This window comes from Bemisia tabaci, chromosome 7 (genome assembly GCF_918797505.1).
Source record: "Bemisia tabaci chromosome 7, PGI_BMITA_v3".
NCBI classification, from domain to species: Eukaryota; Metazoa; Arthropoda; class Insecta; order Hemiptera; family Aleyrodidae; genus Bemisia; species Bemisia tabaci.
This window is the reverse complement of record NC_092799.1, coordinates 25144214-25169601: the sequence shown is the minus strand read 5'-3', so window position 1 is coordinate 25169601 and position 25388 is coordinate 25144214. Positions and strand designations below refer to the sequence as shown.

Below are 25388 nucleotides of genomic sequence, written 5' to 3'. Positions count from 1 at the left end.
AGTAAATAATCAAGGCAAATTTACCCTATCGAAGCGACAACACTAGCTCTGTCATGAAAAATGACCCACTAATAACCCTTATAGAAGCTGAGCCATATATCTGCATTGAGCAACGCTTACTGCTTCTCTCCTACTTTCCTACTGCCTCAAAACACAGCCGTCTCTAATTGAAATACAGCAGACTTTGAAAGAAAGAAAAATAATTTTCTCTCACAGTTTGATTGTAACTCCACGAAAGCTCTGTCGGTATCCATCCACGATTCAGTGTCGAACGCAATCTGTGGGGGCGTTTGAGTTGGTTTTCGTGCTGAAAATCGACTGTTCGGGGCTTTTTTCTTCTCCGCAGGTCGAAATGTATGAAAATTTCTCTCTTCGACTCCAATAAGATTTGCCATTGAAACTGGAAAAAACATTTTCCTCAGTGTGAAAAAAAATTGTCTTCACCGACTCGAACCCACATTTGGCGATTGTTTTCAAGCGTGACGAAAAAAAAATATTGCGTAGTAGCTGGGGAAAATGCTTGTCACGTCGGTCCTCCCGTAAAGTCGAAAAGATAGATCGAATCATCGGAATTTTCTTCATAGATCGCGACGGTGCCATTTCGGACAAACGTTACCGGCACTTTCTCTAAAATTGCCTCTCCAATCCCGCGATCTGTGTAAGTCGTTCAAGTATCACGGTGGGCAGTTTGACTGACTCTTTCGTCCTCTCTCATTCCTATCCTCCTCCCCAAGGACCTCTACAAGGCTCCCAAAGAAAGGGGCTACACTGGAAAAAAAAAACACATTGGATCTAGAGTCCAGACTCTAAAAACCTTGACAAGAAAAAGTACCCTTGATTCAATCAGAATCTAGCTTAAATCAAGAACCAAGCCTCTTAACTTAAGCGGATTTCGTTTTGATGCAAGCAAAAATCCGATTGAATCAAGAGTATTTTTTCTTGTCAATGTTTTCAAGAGTCTGGACTCTAGATCCAATGTTTTTTTTTTTTTTTTTTTTTTTTTTTTTTTTTTTTTTTCCAGTGTACAGTATGCAACCCGCACTCAAACAGGCATAGAAAATAGAAGAAAGTCACCGCATTTTGCGAAACATGAAAAGGAGCCGGTATTTTTCAATGTCCCTCACAAATTTCTGAAATTTCATGAAATATTCAAGTGGAATTTCAAGATTTTATTTTTCATGAAGTTTTGCTATCCGGGGGCCCATGTCTTGTCTTGTCGCATCGTCATGGATTCAATGATCGGGCCGCTGATGGCGCTTGTGGAAAGACCCGTAGAGGCAGTATTTCGGCATGGATATGGCAATGCTCGGGAGAATCGGGTGTTGAGTGTTAATGAAAGTAATAATAGGTCAAGTGACGTATCGGGAGAGCCACCCGCCAGCGCGTCGCGCTCGCCTCGCACGACGCGAATCGCCCAAGTCGCGAACCGGCCGGCACGAGAGACACTACCCGGTGCGCGCGATTCCCACCGTCTCATACGAGCCAAGTGCAGTTCCGCTCGAATTTTCACCAGAATAGTGCTCTCTGTCCAGTGCTTTCTCTATCTAGTGCTCTCTCTATCCAGAGCTTTTTTATCCCCTGCTTTATCTATTCAACACGATCACGCCGTTTTCGCAGTCGAACTTTTCCTGAGATCCAACTCGAAAAGTTATTCTCACATAATTTCAAAGCAGAGTTTTGTGTAGTTTCTTTCGAGGAGTGAAATAAAAACAGAGGCAATTAGGTAATTCTTAATACTGTCTTAGTGGTTCCAGTTCAATTCGTCCCATTATTAAGACGAAGATGGTGGCTCTGTCTGAGTGCGTTATTTGCCGTTTCCCCTCTGAAAGAGCGTAACTACATTTCAATGTTGCCCAATTCGCCGCAATTCGCAATTTTAACTGTAGGCTCTTGGGTGTTTCTAACTGAAAATTTCACCGATTTTTCATCTAGTTTTATGCGAAATTAAAAAAAAAATCATGGACAAAAAGTGCACAGGTACATTCTTGTTAAAAATTTAATTGTTTGAGTCAATTTGGCGACCTTGAAATCGAGTTATGTTCTTTCGTCTTGAGGTTCAGTTACACGATCAAATTGAGCCATCAACCTGAAGCTCTCATTAGTAGAAAAAGACCTGAGGTGAGTATGCGACCAATGAGAGGCCCAATTTGATGGCTCAATTTGATCGTGTAACTGGACCTTGGGAAACGATGAATTCAGTTTGAAACTGAAAATCTCGTAATAGGTTGAGGGAAAAAGCTCATTCGAACACAATTTTCCCTTAGAAAGATAGGTGTAATATCTGTTGCTATAAAATGCCAACTGTGATTTTATCCATTTGATGAAAATGAACTTTTTCCCCATTATCACGAGAATTTCAGCTGTATACTGAACATGAGCGTGTATTATCTCTTTGCGTAATCTTGATGGTAAAATCACAATCTCTTTGTTTGAACGACTCGTGCGCGCAACCGCAACTGTACGTAATACATATAATTATTTACTTATACCCGTAGATGATTTTGTGCTGGAAGTAACTGTTATGTAAATTATTGCTGTGGATCTGATGTGCATTTGGTGTAATTTTGCTGTGTGAAGTGGTTTGTCCTCGAGCTCGTGCGTCGAATTTTGATTTTACTGCCGTCCTAGAAGAAGATTCGCTTCCTCACGCTCAGTTTGGTAATTCTTTTCTCCTCGTTTGGTCGATCTAATATATTTTCTAGTTTTTTTCCCACATTTTCATACACCTATTACTAAAGCCTCTCGCACGAACATTTTTTGGAAAATTGAAAGGCTCCATTTCCACGCGAAGAACTAGTAATTTTTAGTTAGTTATTTAGTTTTTTTGTGGGCCAAAAGGGTATTTCCTCCGAAAGGAAAATATAGAGGGCACGGCTACAGCCCTAGAAAGGGGGTCTGAGGGCACAGAGGCACCCTACTTAACCGAGTGGGGTGGGTAGAAACTTCAGAGGGAGCCCATAGTAAAAGTTTGAACACCGAGACCCGTAAATAAAAGTAATCTTAGAGCTAATCTTACCGAACTCGAGAAAAAACCACCCAAGAATGTGGCCCGAACTGAATGTAACAAGGTGGTAAAATAGTGCTGGGTCTACACTGTCACGTGGGGAGAGCGAAGCCAAAAAGCTCCAAAATCACAAATAGAGTAAAAAATTTGAAATTTAATTTTCGAACTTTTTGATCTTGCTCTCCCCTCAAAATAATGTGGACCGAGCACTATTTTAACACTTTGTTACGTACCGAAAAATTGATCTTTAAATTACAATTTCCAAGACGACAGAATGCCTCGCACTCATTTTTGCGAATTCCTTAAGTTTTCAGAGTTTGAGTTTTAAGAATTCAGAGCTAAAAGTTTGGGTCCTAACCGTTTTTCTCGTTGTCCGGTCAATTAATAACCGTCGCCGAAAAGAAAAAATTTCAACTTTTTTTTTTTCTTTCTTGGAGGTTGACAATACTTCCTCTCTACCCTAGGGGAGCGAGAAAGTAAAAAACCTAACACTTCTCTGGAAATCTGTGGGGCCACGTCTCTCAATCCCGGGATACCCTAGACACGTTGGATGCACCGGAAATAAAAGTCTTGGATTCAGAGTCCAGACTCTTGAAACGTTTGACAAGAAAAAACACTCTGGGTTGAATCGGAGTTTTGCTCGAATCGAGAGCCAAGCCTCTGAATTTAAGCGAATTTCCTTTTGATTCAAGCAAAAATCTGATTAAATTAAAAGTGTTTTTTTCTTGTCAAAAAGAGTCAGCAGGACTGAGGATCCGAGAGACTTTTTTTTAGTGTGGGCAGCTAGGAACAAATGCGGAGTCTAAAAATTTTGACAGTCCCTTTCATCCTGTGCGGTAAATTAGGATGAATTTCTCTCAAAATGTAGATGTGGTCTAGTGCAGTGATTTTATTCTAAGCGAACCATAAAAAGCACCATTATCTCTTATCTCCGTCGTCTCCAGAATTGTCTAAAACGAGTGAATCGCTCGAAGTGAACACGTTAACGGTTAACTTTTCTCTCTCTGATAACAAGCTTCATATTCAGACATCCTCGTGGAGCTCAGAGCATTTCAACTCGATAATCAACCAGATACGTTTTCGCATTCTCCGTCCCAAGTCCCAAGCCCTCGTGTGCTATCTTCACAATGACACAATTCCCTTCAGCCGAATGAGGACTCTTCCTTGCGTAATGCATGTGTCATTCAAGCGCTCGATTATATTTTCTAAGTCTACTTACAATTTCAGGAGTTCTTTGCAACAACTGCGTCTGATGAAATCGTTAGTTTCGCCATAAACTGGCAACTTTTGAGATGTTCGAATGCTTGCTGCTCACTATCAGAGTAGTCGCTATATTTTGCTCTATTAAAAATCTCAGGAAAAATCCTGGTGTTTACCAGTGTTTCAAACCCACACGCGACATTGCGCCAAGAAAATGGGGCATTGCCTTTAAGAAATGAAGATCTTGGCCAAACGTGGCCTCTAAAAAATTTCCGCTTTACTAATTTTATTTTTCTGATTGGTTATTTTTCTTCAGACGGTACGGGACTGATGTTTTAAAGCAAGCAGTTACATTTGCTACTAATCTTACTCATTTTTTTCACGTACACTTTTTTGCCAAATGCGCCGCGATATCGTTTGATTTAAAATGATCTCATATGTATACCAATGAGTTTCATGCTATTTTATTTATTTTATCTCTTTCTACCAGCTCGATGAAACGGCATAGAACCATGCCGGCCTGTGTGGACCGGCCTTCAAGAAAATATTTTACTTGTATAATCTGTAACAGCCATTGGCTTACCCTATGACTTCAAGAAGTTTTAGAGGCTCGTTCTTTATCTAGGAGTCGATGAATTTCTTTCCATTTACGCACGGAAATAAGTGAGCTGGCTAGTTCTATGTAGAAAACTCTCCTGGTCGCTACGCAGCTCAATTTTTGACGGATCTTTGACTTTGCGGCGAGTATAAATTCGGTACATAATTCAAAAAGAAAGATGAGGGCTCATCTTAAGATTACTAACTACCTGTTGGTCGCCAGAGGATAATGGAAAATGGCTCCATGGATTCTTTAATTTAACAGCGAAAAAATGAGAATTTGAGGAGTCGGAGAGCTCATACCTTTAGATTATCGGCGACAATTTGTAAAGAGTTTCGAAAAATTTCGAATTTTTCCTCCACCAGTCTTGATTCCTCTCTTTCACATCTTCTCTTTTCTCTTTCATTGCTCACTGGATATCTCCAACAGTTTTACTTGCCACCTCGAAAAGCGAGTGTCGCGTCGCGTCGCGTCGCTGCTTGGCGGGCAAGGAAAGTCAAAACGCCTTCACTTTTTCGCATCTGCAACACGGACAACCGTTGAGGTCGAATAGTTGCATCCAGGCGCCTTACGCATTTCGAATGAGACAAGCCAGTGGTTTCCGACATCGAAGCGAACTCAGAACGCATACTCATGGCTTTTAAGTGGCAATATATTTGTTTCTCATTTTTCTTTGGTAAACTTAATTTTCGTCAATGGTGCCAACTTAGAAATAACAAATGAAGATGAACGGGATTGTGCGGCATTTGTTGCGTCGACGTTGATCCGGTTGACAAAGAAGCTTACACCCAAAAAAAAAATCGGGTAAAACACGAGAAAGCAATTGGGAGCGAATGTAGTTTGCTATTCTTTTAACGCATCTATATTTATCATTGTTGCCAACATTTATTAAAGCAGTATATTATGCAACTCCCGCCAATTACTTAAATACTAGCTATGTCGCAGGTCAATTGTCATCTCCGGCATAAATCGTCATCAACTTTATCTTACATTAAAATTCCGAAAGTTTTCCTGATGTTTGAGGAGGAAATGTTCTAAATTTGTAGATTTAATCTCTTTGGTTCATTTTTAATCGACTCTTGTTGTTTTTAAAAGGCGTTAGCTCAGATTTGAAGTATGAATTCGTTTTAAAAAACTTCGAGGCTGAATAAAAAGAGGAATTTAAAATTTGGACATTAAATTTTGTGAACAATGTTGCTTGATGAAATCTAAGAATGTTTGGTAGGTACATTTATCAATTTTTCCAACCTGCAAAAATTGGAAATAAGTATTGTTTCAATATACATATCGATGGCTAACGAACAATATTGTCCATCTGCAAAGTGACGATTTTGCAGAAGGAAGAGAAAACTCACTATTTCTGTAATTTTGAGGTTAAGTGTCTCTAGATGGCTGTAGGCTCCTCTACTGGAGTAAAAGCCACTAAAATAGCAAGAGAAGAAGAATTTTAAGGTTAAATTTGTAATTTTTGCGCACATTGCAGCGTCATTTAAGCGTTCACCCATAGAATTTGAAAAAAAAGAAAGAAAGAAAAAAAAACTAAAATCATCAGCTTGCGTATTCCACACCGGAGAATGCGCCAAAGTCGCTAATTCTTTTTTGCCAAAATTGTCAGTTAGGCGATATTGTTTGATAGCCCTCTGCACATGGAATTTTTCCGGCGTAATGGGTTTTTAAAAGCGATTCAACCCAACCGCTTGGCGTCGGCGTGGCGCATAAATCGAAGGCAATGCCAAAATCCCTGTCACCCACCGGTAGGGTGTCCCTTATTTTTGAAATTTGAGAAAAGTTAAGCTCCCCAGGTCTCAAAACGTGCTATGAGGTGTACAAATAAGGAATGTTTTTTGGAAAAAATTTTAAAAAAATTTTTAGGACTCTCTCAAGCGCCCTAAAGGGCGTTAGTCGAAAATGTTCATTTCTGGTAGAGTGGATAGTCAATCCTAGGTGGAATTGACGAATTAACGCCTGTTAGGCGAAAATTTGGTCCGTTTGGTCGTATCTGTGATCGTTCAGCCGGTAAACCGACTTAAATGGGCGGGAAGTCGAGCCGCGGCCGCGCGACGCGCGCGGCTGACCGAGACACGCGGCCGGCGGCCGCGCGCGGCGACGCGCGTGGGTTGTGAGTGAGGAACATGTACTCATACACAGCTAAACGTAGTGCAGGAAGCAACGATGGGGAGGCTGCAAAAAAAGACGAAAAAAGAAACGGGGCGTTTCGTAATATTAACTTCTCATGCTCAACTGGAAATAAAGAAAAATAAAAATATAAATAAATGAATTATTAAATAAATAAATGAAAATAAAAGGCTAAACACGAGTTGTTGATTCGCTGTTATTGCGAGACGGAGACTCAATGTTGTTCTTCAGAGGGAGGACAATTAAAATTCTGATAAGGCTCTTAAAAATTAATATAAATTATTCAATGTTTAAAAACGTCTTCGGCATGAAATTAGTTAAGCGTACCATCGTGTCCATCGTCCAACTTGCGTAGTAACATATTTTTGGCAACAAAAGCAATATTAGATAGTTTAACAAAAGTCAAAGATTATCAAAATTTTTCGATGTCATTAGCTAGAATTTTTTTGGATATTTTATGAACATTGTTTGTGAAGTGAGACGATACTTGTAGTAAATCTTGAAATCTTGCTCACTTTCAACTTTCTTATTAAATTTTTGCATCAATTTGACGGCCCTTTCAGTATGGTCCTTCACTACTTCAAGGGCTAAAACAATTTGGTACATATGTATGTATTCCGGGCTTTCTGGCCAATATACTGGGTCTATATCTAAAAATGCCGATGAAATACCAAGAATGTCAACAAAAAGCCATGCTATTTTTTGTAAATAAATCAGTCAGTCTGGTGAATTCCTCAGGCAGAGCATCTCGACGTCTGAGTGGGGCAGGGAGGCCTGAATTATGTTTTAAATTATAAACACACAGCATCTTCTTCTCCGACGAAATTCTCTTATCGAAAAGAGACAGAGGGACGAGCACTTCACTCAAGTACCATTAGTGATTTGAAAATTTCTGTAGAGCTCGCCTCCTGCTAAAGGATCAAATTTTTCAAATTCTACTAAGTCTTCAATGAGCTGAAGGTCATTTTTGGGAGCGCCAGCAGAATGGGGAGAACGAAACGGATATTTTATATACACCTTAACAATAAAAAATATTAACGTGAAGAATTCCTTTTTGTTTCTCTCCTGTAAGGGGGAACTAATTTCTAAACATCCACATCTTCAGAGCGTGAATCGCCTTATTCATCCACCGAGCCTTATTAAATGAAGTTGTGAAGGACCATACTGAAAGGGCCGTCAAATTGATGCAAAAATTTAATAAGAAAGTTGAAAGTGAGCAAGATTTCAAGATTTACTACAAGTATCGTCTCACTTCACAAACAATGTTCATAAAATATCCAAAAAAATTCTAGCTAATGACATCGAAAAATTTTGATAATCTTTGACTTTTGTTAAACTATCTAATATTGCTTTTGTTGCCAAAAATATGTTACTACGCAAGTTGGACGATGGACACGATGGTACGCTTAACTAATTTCATGCCGAAGACGTTTTTAAACATTGAATAATTTATATTAATTTTTAAGAGCCTTATCAGAATTTTAATTGTCCTCCCTCTGAAGAACAACATTGAGTCTCCGTCTCGCAATAACAGCGAATCAACAACTCGTGTTTAGCCTTTTATTTTCATTTATTTATTTAATAATTTATTTATTTATGTTTTTATTTTTCTTTATTTCCAGTTGAGCATGAGAAGTTAATATTACGAAACGCCCCGTTTCTTTTTTTCGTCTTTTTTTGCAGCCTCCCCATCGTTGCTTCCTGCACTACGTTTAGCTGTGTATGAGTACATGTTCCTCACTCACAACCCACGCGCGTCGCCGCGCGCGGCCGCCGGCCGCGTGTCTCGGTCAGCCGCGCGCGTCGCGCGGCCGCGGCTCGACTTCCCGCCCATTTAAGTCGGTTTACCGGCTGAACGATCAAAGATACGACCAAACGGACCAAATTTTCGCCTTACAGGCGTTAATTCGTCAATTTCACCTAGGATTGACTATCCACTCTACCAGAAATGAACATTTTCGACTAACGCCCTTTAGGGCGCTTGAGAGAGTCCTAAAAATTTTTTTAAAATTTTTTCCAAAAAACATTCCTTATTTGTACACCTCATAGCACGTTTTGAGACCTGGGGAGCTTAACTTTTCTCAAATTTCAAAAATAAGGGACACCCTACCCACCGGGTAATTCTTCTCTCGGAATGAAACTATTATTACTTAATCGTACGCCTGGCCAGCGATACTTGCGCGCGCACTCTCTTGCGCTGTCACTGCCGATGACCCGTAAAGCTGTCATCCTAAGCAAAAACACCGTATAACTTCATTTTACACCGCTCATATTTACCAACAAAACGCTCAAGTACATGAATATACTCATTCATTATTTTCGCAGAGTGGCTGTGATGTACCATTGGGAATGGGCCTGTTGCATGCAAGAGATACAGCCGTGCGAATAGACTTTTTTGAGGTTAAATGACACGAAAATTACGATGGTCACATTAAAAAAGTCTGAAATACACTCCTTACTGCGCAATTTGCGTCGTTAGGAACGCGCTTTTTCAAATTTCCCGCGTCTGGGGGCAGTTTTCTAACGAAAACAATTAACGGCAACTCGCGGCTATTTCCGGTCAACTAAAACTGACAACATAACCTAAAAATCGGAGCTCGTGGTATCGTGAAATGAAATGTAGAAGGATTGCGTTGGATATTTAAAAGTTGATCGATTTGGTTACCGCATAAAGCGTATATGGACCACTATAAGAGATCACGTTGGGTTTGTAAACAAACTGAAGGAAAAAATAACAACAACAACAACGACTCGGCATCTTCCGGAAATCACCGAGCCCGCCGTTTGCTCGTTTCCGGTGATTAGAAAACTGCCCCCAGACGCGGGAAATTTGAAAAAGCGCGTTCCTAACGACGCAAATTGCGCAGTAAGGAGTGTATTTCAGACTTTTTTTAATGTGACCATCGTAATTTTCGTGTCATTTAACCTCTAAAAAGTCTATTCGCGCGGCTGTATCTCTTGCATGCAACAGGCCCATTCAAAGAGTAAAAATGAATCTTAGAGTTGATCGGGGTTTTGTGTAGTGGAGCAGTGTGTGTTGAGTATAATTGCAATATCTGGGATAAAGTTACGACGTTTTTGCTTTGATTGGCAGAAATATGATCACCCGCCAACAATCCGCGCCCATTACAATGCGCAGGTGCGGATTAATTTTAATCCAACAATGAATATACAGCATACATATGATATTTAGATTTTAAACTTTAATGATTGTCTCCCTATTATCATCATGACAAAAATCGCTTCCTCAGGCGCGTGGCGCGTAGCATGAAATAGATAAAGTTTTAAGCAATACTGCCCAGTCATAATCTTCATTAAAAGGTTTGAAATTCTTGACTGCTGTTAAAATTTTTTGGAAGGAAACCAACCAACATCCCCACGCATTTCTCTCTCACGATTTCTGCTGTAATGCTGATGCTGCGTTCAATTGTTTGAAGGGTTGCCACAGTCAGGGAAAACCGGGAAATGTCAGGGAAAATTTGTTAAATCACCTTTTTTTGCTCTCTAGAATGGGTTTGAGATTTTGAACAAGAAATTTTGCCTGAAATTATTTTCAATTTTGCCTTCTTAACCATCCGTCACATCTCCAATTATTATCAGGGAATTTCACCAAAATGTGTCAGGGAAATCAGAGAAATGTCGGGGATTTTAATTTTCTAAATTCTTTGGCTACCCTGGTTTTTGTGATCATGACAATTACACGGAAAAAACGAGCTTAGGGTTGGGACCTACATGTTAGTGCTGGACACTAACGAGGGTTAGGTCAAATGGAGCCACCAAGTCAGAGGAGTGCTGGGCACTAAACAGCTCGAGGCTGGGTCACTAAGGAAGAAGTAGTGTCAAGCCCTAAAGTGACTTTGGAGCGAGCGTAAAATATGAAACGCCTCCGCCTGGGATCGAACTCGGATTGCGCCGGTGGAAGACCAGCGCGTTACCACCAGGCTATGGTGACTCCGACGTCCTTGGGTGAATTTACACCTGTTAAGCGCAACTACGTCTCGCGGCATCTGATTAGCACTACTCATGTTCAGTGCCCACCTGTACTGCCTTCCGGTGTTGAGCTGTACAGCGCTTAGACGCCAGCCCTCAACTACTCCCCACTAAACGGCCAGTAGTGCTCAACACTAGTCTTGTTTTTTCCGTGTACATATTGGAGTGGATACACCATCTTCTTTAGCAGACTCTCGTCTATAAAATTAGTGAAAAAAAGAGGGGGAAAAAAAATGGGGCCATTTTCAGACCCTTAAAGTGCTGGTTTGGAGTCTTTGATTAGTAGGTGTAGTAGGAACTGAAGACAATGTTGAGCGATCACTGAGATGGCCACTGAGGATGACAGTCGTGGTCTTGTGTTAAGTATGACTTCGCGTGAGGTTGCCTCGTGCCACAAACTATCTCTCGTAATCGAGGTGCATGCTTTCGGTCGCCCTTCCTCGTACAATACAATGCCTAATAATGGCTCTCGTCGAAATGGCTCATCGCACGAACGTCATCACACTCATCACAGGGATCATTGAATTAGAAACCTCCGACCGGCTTTGCGTCCTCGCCAAAGTTTAAGGTCCGTGGAGCAGGGCAAAGACAAAATCGTTTTCCTAGACCCCGCACTTGTTTTTTTTTTTTTTTTTTTTTTTTTGGTTAGGAATTGGAATCTACCCGAAAGTTTTTACCAATTTTATTCGCTAGAGGTCGCGTTTGGTGGGAGTTCCTCCATTGAGGTTACCCAAAACACAGTTCAAAAAGTATTAAAGTTCAATTCACCGGTAATCAAGTGAAGCAAAAGTGAAGTTCGGAGGTCAACGCTCCTTTTTGTCCAACGATGACTGATGGGTATTTCCTCCTTCCCCCCCCCCCCTTGTCGGCTTCCTGTGGTAATATATTATTCATAGTTCGTTTCATTAAAATGTTCATTGATTTTCTTGAAAATTCCTGATTTTTCGAAGGAAATTAGGCAACGCTTGATAGCTCTTACGACGTTCTTACTACTAGCAGTATATTCTTTCAATACTGTAATTCAAGGAAACTCGGGTTACTTGTCATGCGAAAGGGGAAAAAACGAAAAACTGGACTAATTTAATGATAGGGTGCAAATAGGGTGTCTTTTTCTTACTAACTTGCGGCATGCGTTACTGCCTTTATCGTCCACAACAATCCACGATACTGTCGTGCTAAGGAAGAACGCCGTATGAGCATTCGAGAGTTGCCAAATTTCCTTCGATAAAATGTTTATTTTTTAGGAAAGATGTAAATAGTTTTCCTTTAAATTTTCAGAATTTTTGGGTAAAATTGCGAACTGAATTATCCGAAAAATGGGAGGAAAATATTCATACATTTACCAGGGTATTCGCGTTTTATCAAAATAAATTTGGCAACGCCTTAAGGTTCATACGGCGTTTTTCTCTAGCACGGCAGTATAGATCCCTGAAATGCTCGAATGTCAGTAGACCTTTGCAATAAACATTACAGTGTAGCGGGCTAAGAAGATCACGATACTTTGATTTTCGTTGGGCTTTCGTTACGTTTTCCTGCTTTTTTAAAAGGCTTCACCCGGCCGAGGGACCGCACGTGCTCCTCACTCGACCGTTCGTTCATCCGATAAACCAACAACTCGGCAGAAGAACAGCGTAAGTGCCGCCTGAGTCCCGATGAACTTATGTCCTTACACGAATTGTGTTGTTCGAGTATGTTGCCTCGGCGAGAGGTCATTGTCGGCATGCGTCGAAGTTAGGGTCAAGGTCGTCTTCAACTTTCGTAAGGGTTGTGGATAAGCGCCAGTCAGGCTGACCCCTGACCCGCTGATCCACACTCAGAAGAGCCGCCGAAAACGGCGTTTTGCAATTTTATGCGCTGGTCAATGGTTTATTTAAAAGTTAGTCATGATTCTGAACAGTGTTTGAAACACACGCCGCGTCGGCCAAACAGCAATTTGCCGGTGAGAAATCGCCTTTGGCCGCTGAGAAATGAAACTAGCGACCAAGTCTTAGCCGCTAGCAGGGTGTCTACAAGTCCGGAAATAGTACCGATTTTTCAAGGGGGGTCCGGAAGTACTGAAAAAGTGCAGAAATTCCGCAAAAGGTCCGGAATTGTTTTCATCCTTTGGTCATTTTTGTCTCACTTTGAGCGAGAAATTCAAATTTTTTAAATTCTTCAAATTTCGTCGAGTAGAGGTACTGAAAAGTACTGAATTTTTTATTGAGGAGGTCGAGGTACTGAATTTTTTGGGAATGTACTGAAAAAGTACTGCAAAAGGACTGATTTTTGGCCCACTTGTTTGAGTAGACACCTTGCGCTAGTTTCATTTAGTACAGTAAGAAAATCGTTGTTAAACTCCGTTTTGGGGATTTTTCGGCGCTTTCTGCAAGGTGTCTCGTCGCACAGCGGATCGAGACAATTAGACTATTAAAAATGCTAATTTTGATGTTTATTTCGTCACATTTAAATTTCAAGGGGTGCTCAAAAAAGAAAATTTTACGAGGAAACCAATGGAAGAACATTTAGAACCTGAAAGTTTTGTATACACGGATTTTATAACCGTTTAAAGTTTCAAAATTTTGTCCGACCTCTTCTATTGACTCGATCCACTGTGCGTCGTGTCGTGTTATCAATTCAATTTTCATTTTCTTTTTGGCCCCTAAGAAATCTGAGATGGTCCTTAAGAAAAAAGTTGCAGGCCAGATGGCTGCTAAGACTTCATGCCGAGTTTCAAACCCTGATTCTGAAGTACTTTAACCTATCATTATTGTTTTCAAGCGAGAAGAAGTCCAATCTCATGTGAGCCTTGAAGAAAATACGTGACAAGTAAAAGGGTTCATCCAGAATGGGACTTGTTTACTTTTGAAAATTACTAATTCAGTTAAAAGAATTTCCGCGAGAATCGAATGTTTTTATACTTGACCAACGATTTGAAGACTTTAAAATTAGTTGTCGTAAGCTCGGCTCTAGTGGAATTTCGGGTTTATAGCTGGTTTTTTCTTCTCTACGGTTTTGGGGTCGCTGAATCTGGAACTAAAGATGTCGGGCGAAAATGCGCCGCCATTTTGAAAAAATTCCTCCAACATGCTGGTTTTTCGGGGTTTTTTTCTTTCCAAGCAGCGGCAAAAGCTCACTCAAGTGTCAGGAAACTTCAGATCCAGCTTCAGCAACCTAAACAACGGAGTCAATGGTAGCAAAATAAACAGCGCTGCGCCCAAAATCCCAGCCAGCTATACTATTAGTCCATATACTAGTCCATTCTTGGACTGCTGATCAAACAGTCAACCGGAATAAACGTGTGGATTTTTTATCTCCAACATTTACCACCTCTCCTCAAAATGTTTTTCCTCGCGAACTCAATAAAAACATGTGCGTTTTAGAAGTATAATTCTGTTGAAATTTTTTGCAACTCTCTCTTCTCTAATTTAATAAATTACCTTCTCCTCCTCCTCTCCCCCCCCCCCCCCCCCGTATCGTCGATGGAATCATCGCCGCAACTTACCGGTCGAACAAGCCGCCACACAATGGAACAAGTCAATGGGAGCAGTCGGACAAAATTTGGAAACTTTAAAAGCTCGTAACTCCATTATTACAAAACGCGGAGGTCTTAAAAGTGGTTCCATTGGTTATCCCGTAAAAATTACTGTCGAAAGCACCTTTCAAACTTTAAAATTTCACGAAATTAAGAACGAAATTTGCTGTTTTAGTAAAAAAAATCATGAATAAACTAGGAGAAACAGGTTAATATTCCTGTTCTAATCTAACCAAAGAATTGAATGAGAATAGTAGTTACTTACCCAAAGATTTATTTACATATCGGGAAACTTTTCGGCTTAGATATGTAAATAAATCTTTATGAAAGTAACTACTACCCTAGTGTAAATATTACCTTGCGGTGAGCTAACCATCACCTTGCGGCAAGGTATCGGCCTTGCCGCCCTCTCCGAGCCCTATCCGAGCCCTCACCGAGCTAGTTCATGGAACTCGACGACCGGGAATAAAACCGTATGACAACCCTGTAGACCCAAATCCAGACGCAGGGCGCGAAAAAAGCGACACAGCATCGGGAAATACTCCGTGTTGGGTACGATTTTTGTCTCCAACGTTGCCATGCATAATTATTGCCAGTCGTTAAGTTCCACGAACTGACCCGGCGAGGCCTCGAATAGGGCTCGGAGAGGGTGGCAAAGCCGATACCTTGCCGCAAGGTGATGGTGAGCTCACCGCAAGGTAATATTTTCTCTAGGGTATTCTCATTCAATTCCTTGGTTAGATTAGAACAGGAATATTAACCTGTTTCTCCTAGTTTATTGATTGTAAGGAATTGCTACAAGCAGAATGCTTATTTATTCTAAGAAAAAAAATTCATGTCCGACCTCTCTCATTGACTCGATCCACTGTGCGCTAGATGAATATTAATGAACGACGTTCTTATCGTAACAGCAAATATTCAGCTCTATGAATCGTCCAAGAAAATTCGGAAACGGAACCAGCGGGAAAAGTTAGAATTTTATCAAGTGAATTTCCGGTGAAAGTTCTTTTTTTGCCGGTGTGAATGCGGTGTTTTTTTTTTTTTTTTTTTTCATGCGAACCTGCCTGTTTGCTATCACTATCACCCTCTTGGGCGCGACGCTTTTTACATTATCAGTTTAATGTTTTTTCCTCTAGTTTTCTTTCTTCTATTTTTTATCAGTCTCTGTATAAGTATTTCCGCGCTTCGTTGAGTCTATTTTCGTTGGTTCTTGTCACCCTCTCACGCCGATAAGAACCTTTTTTCGCTCTTCGCGAAAGTTCGCAGAGTTGCGCTCGCTCCATCCGAAAACGAAACATTACTGCCACTTATGAGGTTGCCACCGTCAGGAAATGCCGGGAAATGTCAGGGAATTTTACAAAGTCAGAGAAACCCAGGAAGTGTCAGGGAAAATGACGGAAATGTCCGGGAAAAATTATCAATGATTTTTGGCATGGGTTTGACGATCCGAACGACAGATTTTGTAACAATTGGGACTTTTCCCGGAGTCCTCGAAATTTTCCGCTTTTCCGGAATTTTGAGGTTTTCAGTCACTTTGACCAATTATTTATTAAAATATTTGATGATTTCTTTTGATCAAATTTGTCGATTTTTGGAACAAGATCGGGGCGTATTTCGGAATTTTTTCTCGGAACTTTCGAAAAAATTTGAATTTTTCTTGGAACATATGAGGACTTATCTGTAACAATAGTGGATGTGAAAAATTACCTTTTCGAAACACATTCAAAAAACTGTTTTGGCATCAAGAAAATTTTGAGAAAATACTGGAGATGTGATCTTCGAGATCTGTACATTATGCCAGAGCCAAACATATTATATTTTTGTGTGAACAAAACAGTTTTTTAAGCGTGTTTCGAGAAGGTAATTTTTCACATCCGCTATTGTTACAGATAAGTCCTCATATGGAAATCGGATTTATTTCCGGAAACCCAGGATTCTTTGGTGAAATAAAATGGCAGCACTGCCTAAGACGCCTCTTTTAATCGTCTTTTTTTCTCTTGTTCCTTAGAGTACTAATTGGGAACGTTTGACGTTGTGTTCACAGGTTTAGCAATGGGCGTGGGCGTGTTATGACGTTGAGGGAAGTATCGCTGGGCGCGATAGCGAGAACGGATCCCTCGCCCGAAGCCGGACCCGGAGCCGGAGCCAGCCCCGACGATGGACGGCGGCAAGAAGAAGCTAGAGCGGCCGCCTCACCCGAGGGCCACCGCCAACCCCCTCTCCGCCCTCACTTTTACGTAAGTTCCACAACTTCCTTTTCATCCTTTTCCACTCTTGGTCAATGGAGATGCATGTGTGAGGAATTTGCGATTTGACCGTTGATTCTTTTGTAAAAGTTGGCGAGAAACATGATGGTGCCACTGGTTTTCTCTGAAATCAACTCCCAAGCTCAAAAAAAGCTCTCAAGTTGAGGCCAAAATGGAGGGGATATCCCACCCTTCCCTGAGAGTCCACCTCTACATCAAGACAAACTCTCCATGCAAAGATAGGGAGCAAATACATTGACAGGGCTGCCACTTTATTTGGGGACTCTAAAATTGAAAACACAGCATTCTTGCTAATGTATGTACTTGCTCCCTATCTTTGCATGCAGAGTTCGTCTTGGTATATAGGTGGATTCTCAGGATAGCGTGGGATATCCCCTCCATTTTGGCCTCACTTTGAGAGCTTTTTTTGAGCTTAGGAGATGATTTCAGAAAAACCCAGTGGCACCATCGTGTTTCTCGCAAACTTTTACATAAGAATCAACGGTCAAATTGCAAATCCCTCACACGTGCAACATCTCCATTTGAGCGAAAAATTCGAATTTCGTCAATTGGAGGTACTGAAATAGTAATGAATCTCTTGGGAATGTACTGTGAAAGTACTGTTTTTTGACCAGTCTGTTTTAGTAGATACCCTGATAGTAGTAGTCTACTGGGAAAGAGATAAATTGTCAGAGAATTATATCAGGTTAGAAAAATGAGGGAAATGCCAGGGGATTTTATTACTGAAGACTGGGAATCCTGAAAAATCTTGAAACTTGAAATCTGAAAAAACATTAGCGCCGCCCACGCAGTTAAACAGGGTGCCCATCGTCAGTAAAATCCAGAAAATATCGGGAAATTCGATGGCATCAGAAAAATCCGTCGTTGATTAGGAAATTCTGAGTGTTTCAAGCATTCTTCAATCATTTGAGTCAATTCGTCGAGTATCTTGGTTTGTCAAATCATATGAGTGTCAGTTTATTCACGCAAAAAGTCGGGAAATTTAAGATTGAATATCAGGGAAAATCAGAAATTTCGCAGAAATTTAGAGACTTGCAGCTCCGAAGGAAAGCGGTTGGGGGGGGGGGGGATTATCCTATATATTAAAATGCAAAGTTCCGAATCTTGGGGCATTAACTTTGAGAGAACCACCGGACCGATTTGCGTGATCTTTTTTTAAATGAAAGCCCCTGAGCTGTAGATTTGCAGGCTGTGATCGTTTTTTCGATTTTCTCAAATTTTCTCCCATAATTTTCTCAAATTTTCTTCGATGCATTAAAACGGAGGTCCGAATCTTTGGACGTTAACTTTGAGAGAACCACCGGACCGATTTGCATGATTTTTGTTTTAAATGAAAGCCTGTGATCTGTAGATTTGCAGACTGTGATCGTTTTTTCGATTTTCTCAAATTGTCTTACTTTTATCGACGAGTGAAGTTTAGCTGGGCTCAAATTTTCTCCCATTTATTCAGACTAAAGTCCGCATTTTGGGACATTAACTTTGAGAGAACCACCGGACCGATTTGCATGGGGTTTTTTTTAAATGAAAGCTTCTGATCTGTAGATTTGCAGGCTGTAATTGTTTTTTCGATTTTCTCAAATTTTCTTACTTTTATCGACGAGTAAAGTTCAGCTGTTTCGAGCGGTCATCTGGCCGCTACCTGCTTGCCCGTCCCTAGATACCCCCACTAGGGTCTCAGCCACCCCTCCCACCACGTTCTTTCGGCTATCTCCGTTTTCTTTCGTATAGCTTTCCTCCCACCAACCTCAAAGAAGGTTTGGGTCGCATTGTCGTTCGTCACTCACCACCCACATTCCGTCGCAATCTCTCGGCTACTCCGCTTCACCACTTCTTGATAGGCATCCTGGCGGTTTGACTGACCCTGACTTATTAACTGCAGCGGTGCGCACACGTATTGCTAACAACATGTATTGTTATGGACATTTCATTCTTATTTGTTCTTTTCTCTTTCCAACTTTGTTTCAAATTTGCTTGATACTTCGTTTCTTCCTCTCTCTTTATTTTGTTGGTCGGTCGACTACGTTGATCGGCTTTTTGCTATTGAAAGCACATTAAGACTTCATGGATTTTCAATATCATCATTTGATCTTCCGGAATTGCTTCCAATTAACCTGAATCTTCAAGGGTCGGAGCCTGACTCTCCTCCCCCTAAAACTATGATTCCATGATTTCTGCCGCTAACCCAGAGCAACATCAAATTATTTCTGAAATAATTAGTCTCATCCAAAATCCATCTTACACGTGTAATGCGATTTTCATTGATGGTCCAGGAGGATCGGGAAAAACTTTCGTTTAAGAATGTCTTACTGCGTATTGTACAAAGGAAAACTTAGACGTCATCTCCGTTGCTTGGACAGGTATCGCCGCATCGTTGCTACCTAACGGTCGGCCGGTTCATAGCAAATTCAAAATTCCTTCGGTTCTGAATGAGAATTCTGTGTCGAGTCTGACGGTTAGCTCAAGAGAGGCTGAGACTATTCGGAAAACAACGATCATTTTTTGGGGTGAAGCTCCCATGGTTATCACGCATGCTCTGGCATGCATCGACCGACTTCTTAGAGAATGGGTAATGATATCCCTTTTCGAGGAAAAATTGTCGTCTAGGGTGGTGATTTTAGACAGGTTTTACCCGTTGTTCCGCATGCTTCTCGCCAAACATTGGTGCAAAATGCAATCAAATTCTCACCACTTTGACCTCTTTTCAAAATCAGAAAACTTACTCAAAATATGAGAACTTTGCAAGACGAAGCGGAGTTTGCAAAATTTTAACTCGAAATAGGTGATGGTGTTTACCTTTCTGCTAAAAAAGGCCATGCCGGAATTCATTGATTTACCGACAAGCAGTATTACTGAAACTGATATTATTACTGAAATTTATGGAAAAGATAGCTTCCTCATGTTCGAACGTAGATTTCACAAACTGCGCAATTCTGGCCCCTAAAAATAAGCATTGCAATGAAATTAACGACAAGGTTGTTGAAGTTCTTTCAGGTGTCTCTAAAACGTACTTCAGTGTTAACAGGCTCATTGTAGAGGAAGAGGGAGAGGCTCTCAATTTTCCCCTCGAATTCTTGGACAGTCTTAATCTTAGTGGCTTACCACCGCATAAACTCACACTTTTGGAGGGGGTTTTTGTCATGCTTTTAAGAAACCTCAACGTTTCTAAAGGTTTATCGAATGGTACCCGATTGATCGTCTGGAAACGCTATGAAAATTGTCTTGATTTGCAGGTCATTTCCGGCGAGAAGGCCGGTGAAAGAATTTCACTGCCAAGAATTGATTTGTCACCTGCAGACTCCTCTCTCCCTTTCTCTTTTAAGAGGCGACAATTTCCAATTCGCATTGCGTTCTGCATGACCATCATCAAAGCTAAGGGTCAAACACTGAAGCGAGTCGGCATTTATTTACCCCAAACAGTTTTTGGTCATAGTAAACTATATGTTGCACTCTCACGAGCTACATCGTACAAAAATTTTGAAGTCCAAATTCTTCCCAAAGGCAACCGTACAAAAAACATCGTGCACAAAGAGGTGCTTCGATCTTTTATAAATCCCAAAAGCCTCATAGTCATTAGAAAATTGAGGAGTTCTTTGGCATAACCACGTATAACGAAAAATATAGTTGTGAGAAATACGCTATTGAAAGTTTGACAGTGTATATTTTCGAAACTACTCAACCGATTAAAAAAAAACTGAAGACTGTTTTAAAGCTCATACTATCTAGAATTATTTTACAGAAGCACATGATCCTAAATTAACAGCCGATTTTGAGTAAATGAATCCGCTAAATAAATAATTATACGTGGTTTTAACAGAGATCGACTTCGAATGGGTATTTGGCGAATTGATTTTAATTTTTCAGGAGTTATAGGATAGATGAAAAAAAAGTAAATGTTAGTATGAATAATGTACCTTGTATTAGGTTCAAATAGTAAACAAAAAGTTTTAATATTCGCTGATATCGTCATCGGTGAGATCAGAGGGCCCTTGCCCATCGTCACCTGGAACGCTGTTTTTGAAAAGGATGTTTAACCAGGTCCTCGCCTCTTCATTCAAAAACTCATAGAGAGCTCTGACATCTGCTATTTTGGCCGGTTTCAAAGGTGGAAGAGTTGCTTGTGGGGGTTTTATATCCAACTCTTGACGGGTAATATCGGCATTCTTCCAGTACTGGAAGTCCTCAAAATCGGGAGTGTACGTCTTAGAGTCTGAAATAGTTCCGTCTGGCTTGTATTTCAGCATGCAATATTTTTGAAGAGTAAAGCAACTATGCTTCCTCGTCGGTTTTCTCTTAAAAAAAGGACGCAATACAGTTTCCCATTCTTTGAAAAGCGACGGGTCCCACGTGCTCCAATAGGGGAAAGGCTTTTCTCGACTTTTCGCAATGATTTTCAGATACTCCGCAGCAGTCTGAATAATGGGTAATTTTTTCAACTTTTTACCGTAAATCCCGAAATTACGATCGCAAATCGAGTAACTGTGCCCGCAAACAGGGTAAACATGCAGTATTTCGACGGCATACACTTCCGAAAACCAAGCACAAAAGCACATAAGCAAGAAGTTCTTATTTTGGCCACCACATGCGTCACTGAATAAAATTTCGCGTTTAAATGGCTCACGGTCCATGAGTTCGATCAGAGAACGATACACTAAAGAAATGACAGAATTGGTGTTTTTTTTGGCCTCCGATTCCATACAACCGTACATGAAAGAGTGTGGACAGTTGTGCACGTGCACATTAAATATGTAAAACCACAATAAACGTTTATAAAATTGTTCGTTGCAATTTAATTTCGGCACTGGCAAATTTTGCGCATAGTCAAACTCCAGAATAACAGTATTGGGATCACTTTCATACCCCCTGATGAGGTCACTTTCGAGTTGATTGTACGATTTAACTTTTTCCTTATGCAAATTATACCGAATTTTGCATTCATGGTAAAAAAATCACGTTTACGCGTATCGTGGTTTTTCCGGAGAACGTCTCGGATGAGGAGATGCGTGTGTTCGGACCGGCTTAACCTTAATAATTTTTCATCAGAAACATATACAAACTATTTGTACCAACAGCTCAGAGTCAGAGGATTTAGTAGAACCGATCTCCGAAGAAACGGCGTATACGCGTATACGTGGTTATGCCAAAGAACTCCTCAATTATCAAAAAATAAAAATAAAAAAAATTTAAACAGTAACACAAAAAAAAGAAAAATTAATAATGCGAGCTTTTTTTAACATTTTTCGGTAGAATGGCATTCTCCACCCTGTAACGCAGAGAGGCAGTTAAATTCCTTGATCTTCTGCTGCAGAATCATCATCATTATTAAATAGATTCAACTAATCGCTCCGATTCCAAATAAGCTACTGCACCACCATTGCTAGCTGTGGAGGGCGCCCGTAGGGCGCCCGGAGCAGCTAGTACTATAAAAAATCGTAATTCGACCCCAAGAATCGAAGTATAAAATATTGTCCGCGGGACCCTGGGTCTACCTGTAGAGTGAAAGTATGAAATCTGGAGAAGTTTTATCGCGGTGGTAAAGTTTATACCCACAGTTTGACACATGCAGCGGGTAACTCTTGGCACCTATCTACATGGAATCATCAACCATCTGTTGATGCTGGTGACTTCTTATGTCATTGAATATGCTATGGAAGCGTACACGTCTTCTGCCGTGCTTAGGAAGAACGCCGTATGAACATTCGAGAGTTGTCACATTTCCCTTGATAAAACAAGTATTTTCGACGCAATTTAAGCATATTTTCCCTTGAAATTTTCTGATATTTTAGATTAATTGTACAAAAATTTTGGGAGAAAAGTTTTTCAATTTTTCCAGTAAATTCGATTTTTATCGAAGGAACTTTGGCAACTTCTGAAGGCTCAAACGGCGTCCTTCCTTAGCACGGGAGTAATGCGGAGCCAAAGTATGGATATATCTTACTGGAATATCAAGCCTCCGATTGGAAGGTCACGTGCATGAAATTCTCTGACATAAGGGAATATCTCTATTTTTACATGAACCCTGTCGCCCATAAAATTGCATGCTTTCCGGGGCTCACGTGGAAATGGCGATGCGTTCTTACGTCAGAGGAACGACGAAATGTCACCGCTCAACTTTCGACAGAGATAAGGTTGAGGGTTATTTGAACCTGTAACTCGAGAAAAAGCTGTCGCTGTAGGAGTAATGAAGTCAATTGTAGAAAACTGACGGGTTTTGATTAGAGATAGTTTTAGACTCGTTTCGTAACCTCTTGATCGATCGGCGCGGCGACTCAACGACACAACCTTTTACTGGGCCACAGGCAGCGCCAATTCATCATGAAGGTAGGTCATTACTGCCGTGCCAAGGAAGAACGCCGTATGAACATTCGAGAGTTGCCAAATTTCCTTTGACAAAATGTTCATTTTTTAGAAAAATTATGAATATTTTTCCTTTAAATTTTCAGAATCTTTAGGTAAAGTTGTGAACTAAATCATCTGAAAAATTTGGAGGGAAATATTCATAAATTTACCAGGAAATTCACGTTTTATGATAGGAGATTTGGCAACGCCTGAAGGTTCATACGGCGTTTTTCCTCAGCACGGCAGATTAGTCCAACGCAACGTTGCTGTATTGTAGCATCTAATGTCATGACGTCTCCTCGGTAGATTTGTTACCCAGCGGGGTATTCAAGTATTCAGGCTCAAGTGAAGTGTCCTCATTCTGCCGTGATGAGGATGAACGCCGTACGAGTCTTCAGACGTTGCCAAGTTTCCTCCGATAAAAATCGAATTTACTGGGAAAACTGTGAACATTTTCCCCCACAATTTTCAGACGATTCCGTACGCAATTTCATCTAAAATATCTGAAACTTTCAAGGAAAAATATGCACGAATGTTGTCAAAAATACATGTTTTATCCAGGGAAATTTGGCAACTCTCGAGTGTTCTTACGGCGTTCTTCCTTAGCTCGGCAGTAATTGTGCTCAGTAATCTCTATTGGTAAGTTTAGAAAGAATTCATGCTCACTGACCAGTACTGAATTTTTGTCTTGATCCATAGACACGGTGCAGGGAAGAAACTGTAGTAGTGGCTACTAGCCAGACCATGAGGCTGTATGAAGAAAAGTTTCCATTTGAGTCAAATGGAAGATTCATTGAATTCTCAGAAAAATTCCCTCTCTTTTGAAAACATTTTTGGGACTATTTTTAAAAATAAACTGAAATGCGTCGTTGCGCATGTCACAGAATCGTCTTTCGGTGGTTTAAGCTTATAGTTAAGCAAAATATTTTAATATCTGTCCAATACTCATGAACGGAGATGGCTTTCATCGAAATACACGACAAATGATGCCCATCGTCTGCCGCGGTAGTTTCAATTATTGACACCTTCGTTGATATCGGTCTTAAACATTTGGTGTTTCGACAGATCTTATCAACGTTTGCTCTCATCTACGTATACGCTTAATCTTCGAGTTTACCGGTTTTGTCACAACCCTTGAACGACTTGTCTCACTCATGCTTTCTGCTTGCAGGGGCCGAATTTTGTCGGCTCTTTCATGGCCGGATTCGCCTACTTACCGCTCATGGGCCGCCTGTATTTTGCCGCCCCCCTCTCATTCGTTTTGAAACTCGATAAAAACCATCAAATGAACGTGTCAGCGGTGGAGGGGTGCATAAGACGCATTTACTCGTGTTGAACACATTTTTTGGGAAAGCCCTGTCAACACTACTAGCTAAAGTTCACGGAACTTTGCGCGAAAGTCAAGTTGCGTAAACCTATCTCTGTGTGGACAAGGCCTTCCATTCACAAGAAATGAACGAAACAATTATGAAAGAACAAACATAAATGTGGATCGATGATATTAACTTCCGTCGCCGCGCCGCGCAGACCGCACCGTGTTGGACGCAATGCGTGAAGTATTCAAGCAGTCTTGTAGGCGCTATGCGTTTCACGCTGACCGCACTGTGTTTGGCGCAATGCGTGAAGTATTCATGCATTCTTGTAGGCGCTATCCGTTTCACGCTGACCGCAATGACCGCACTGTGTTTGATGCAATGCGTGAAGTGTTCGTGCAGTCTTGTAGGCGCTAATATGTGTTACATGCCGAATGCCGCGCCGAGAGCTTCTCCTTCTCATCTCAAGTCCTCGTTATCATTTCTCTGTAAGTCGCGCCGTTCTTGGCCAAATTGCGTGTATGGTCTCTCTCTTAACTCGACTTATTGAAGGTGCTGTCTCTTGTATCCCTAAGAGACGACAAAATTAGAAACTGCAATACTCTCAGGAAATGAGAGATTTTGTCGCCTTTTCTCGTTTGTAATTTTGTTTTCATAAATCCGATTTTTTTTTATACCTACACCTTAAAGAATTGCAAATTTTTGCCGCCTCTTAGATTTGCCGCCATGGGCCATGGCCCATGTGGCCACCCCCTTAATCCGGCCCTGGCTCTTCCACACGAAGATGCAACATCCATCGACGATGAGTCCAAATCGCACCACTGGCCAATTAGAAGCGCTAATTGGACTACATTTTGCAATTTGGAACTATAAATTCTAGCCCGGTTTAAAAACAACGTATGTGCCATTAGTTTCTTTATGCACATAAGTGTTGTTCCAGAAGAGCCAAAATTATAGTTCCAAATTGCAAAATGCAGTCCAATTGTAAGCTGGACTTAAATGCAATCAAGACTCGTCCTAAGTATATTTAAGT

At 40.8% G+C, this 25388-nt stretch overlaps 2 protein-coding genes across 7 annotated transcripts in view; one reads left to right on the top strand and one right to left on the bottom strand.

Moving 5' to 3' along the window:
• LOC109032241 (probable multidrug resistance-associated protein lethal(2)03659) overlaps positions 1 to 25388 on the top strand; it is a 105217-nt gene that overhangs the window by 29218 nt on the left and 50611 nt on the right. For 3 of the 6 annotated variants that reach the window (XM_072302371.1, XM_072302366.1, XM_072302370.1), the window contains exon 2: positions 16484 to 16676. In XM_072302371.1, coding sequence (XP_072158472.1) covers positions 16597 to 16676 — 80 coding nt within the window. In that variant the 5' untranslated portion in view covers positions 16484 to 16596. Of the gene's footprint in view, positions 1 to 1413; positions 1724 to 2264; positions 2659 to 16483; positions 16677 to 25388 lie in introns of those variants that run through there. The other 3 variants (XM_072302368.1, XM_072302367.1, XM_072302369.1) reach the window with 3 other exon arrangements.
• LOC140225039 (uncharacterized) lies at positions 19108 to 21643 on the bottom strand (the record flags this gene model as incomplete). The annotated part of the gene is made up of 1 exon (XM_072302485.1): positions 19108 to 21643. A coding segment is annotated over one exon (993 nt), but the record flags the coding sequence as incomplete, so codon positions are not given.